This window comes from Anneissia japonica, unplaced genomic scaffold (genome assembly GCF_011630105.1).
Source record: "Anneissia japonica isolate Jap-2015-1 unplaced genomic scaffold, ASM1163010v1 scaffold287834_len5846547_cov211, whole genome shotgun sequence".
Lineage (NCBI taxonomy): Eukaryota > Metazoa > Echinodermata > Crinoidea > Comatulida > Comatulidae > Anneissia > Anneissia japonica.
The window spans coordinates 4355872-4356546 of NW_022704992.1; the positions used below are offsets into that span (position 1 = coordinate 4355872).

The following is a 675-nucleotide window of genomic DNA, read 5'->3' on the forward strand; positions in this document are numbered from 1 at the left end:
ATATAAATAAATAAATAATTTGGGTATAATGAAACTGATTTTATCCTAAAATTGTAGATAAAGGGAGGCATTGGATTGGTAAACTAATTATGATTTTACATCATCTATGAGATTCATAATCATTAGGTCTGGTATTATAAATTTAAAAGTGACTTACCCATGTCCACTTCTACATTTCGATAGACAATTCACAATATTACTTTCCCTTCACGTTGAAATTTCTGTGGAAACGTTCAGAAATCACGTATAGAGGAATTCCACAAGTGTACATTAGTTGGCTGAAATTCAATGGGGAACCACCGGATAACCCCGGCTTACGTTAGTTTAATACACGTAACTGATTTCCAGAATGATCCACTTCGTCTAGCACACAGGGACCGGTTATAACAGAGCCGCAACAAATTAATAAGACTACGATCTACGGCTTTTACCTGTCGTGCTTATGACGACAAAACAGTGTCTGCCTTAGATATGGAGTTCGCACGTCTGGCACAATAAAAGCATTACGTATTAGGTTCAAATACCCACGAATTGTTCGTCATACATCGTATTTACGCATGAGATGTGGGTAGGGCAACCTAGAAAATAAATACTCTACAATGAAAGACAGTAAATTCAACCCTTTTCATACGGAATTTGAATGTATTGTATGCAATCACTGAACTACAACCCCCG

The 675-nt window shown here is 36.6% G+C and overlaps 1 protein-coding gene across 1 annotated transcript in view; it reads right to left on the minus strand.

Annotated features, from left to right (window-relative positions):
- The window catches only part of LOC117105017 (1-phosphatidylinositol 4,5-bisphosphate phosphodiesterase delta-4-like), a 17093-nt gene extending 16418 nt beyond the window's left edge, over positions 1-675 (minus strand). Inside the window, exon 1 of the mRNA XM_033246002.1 lies at positions 158-675. Within this exon, the coding sequence (XP_033101893.1) occupies positions 158-161 (4 nt within the window). The 5' untranslated portion in view covers positions 162-675. The remainder of the gene's footprint in view (positions 1-157) is intronic.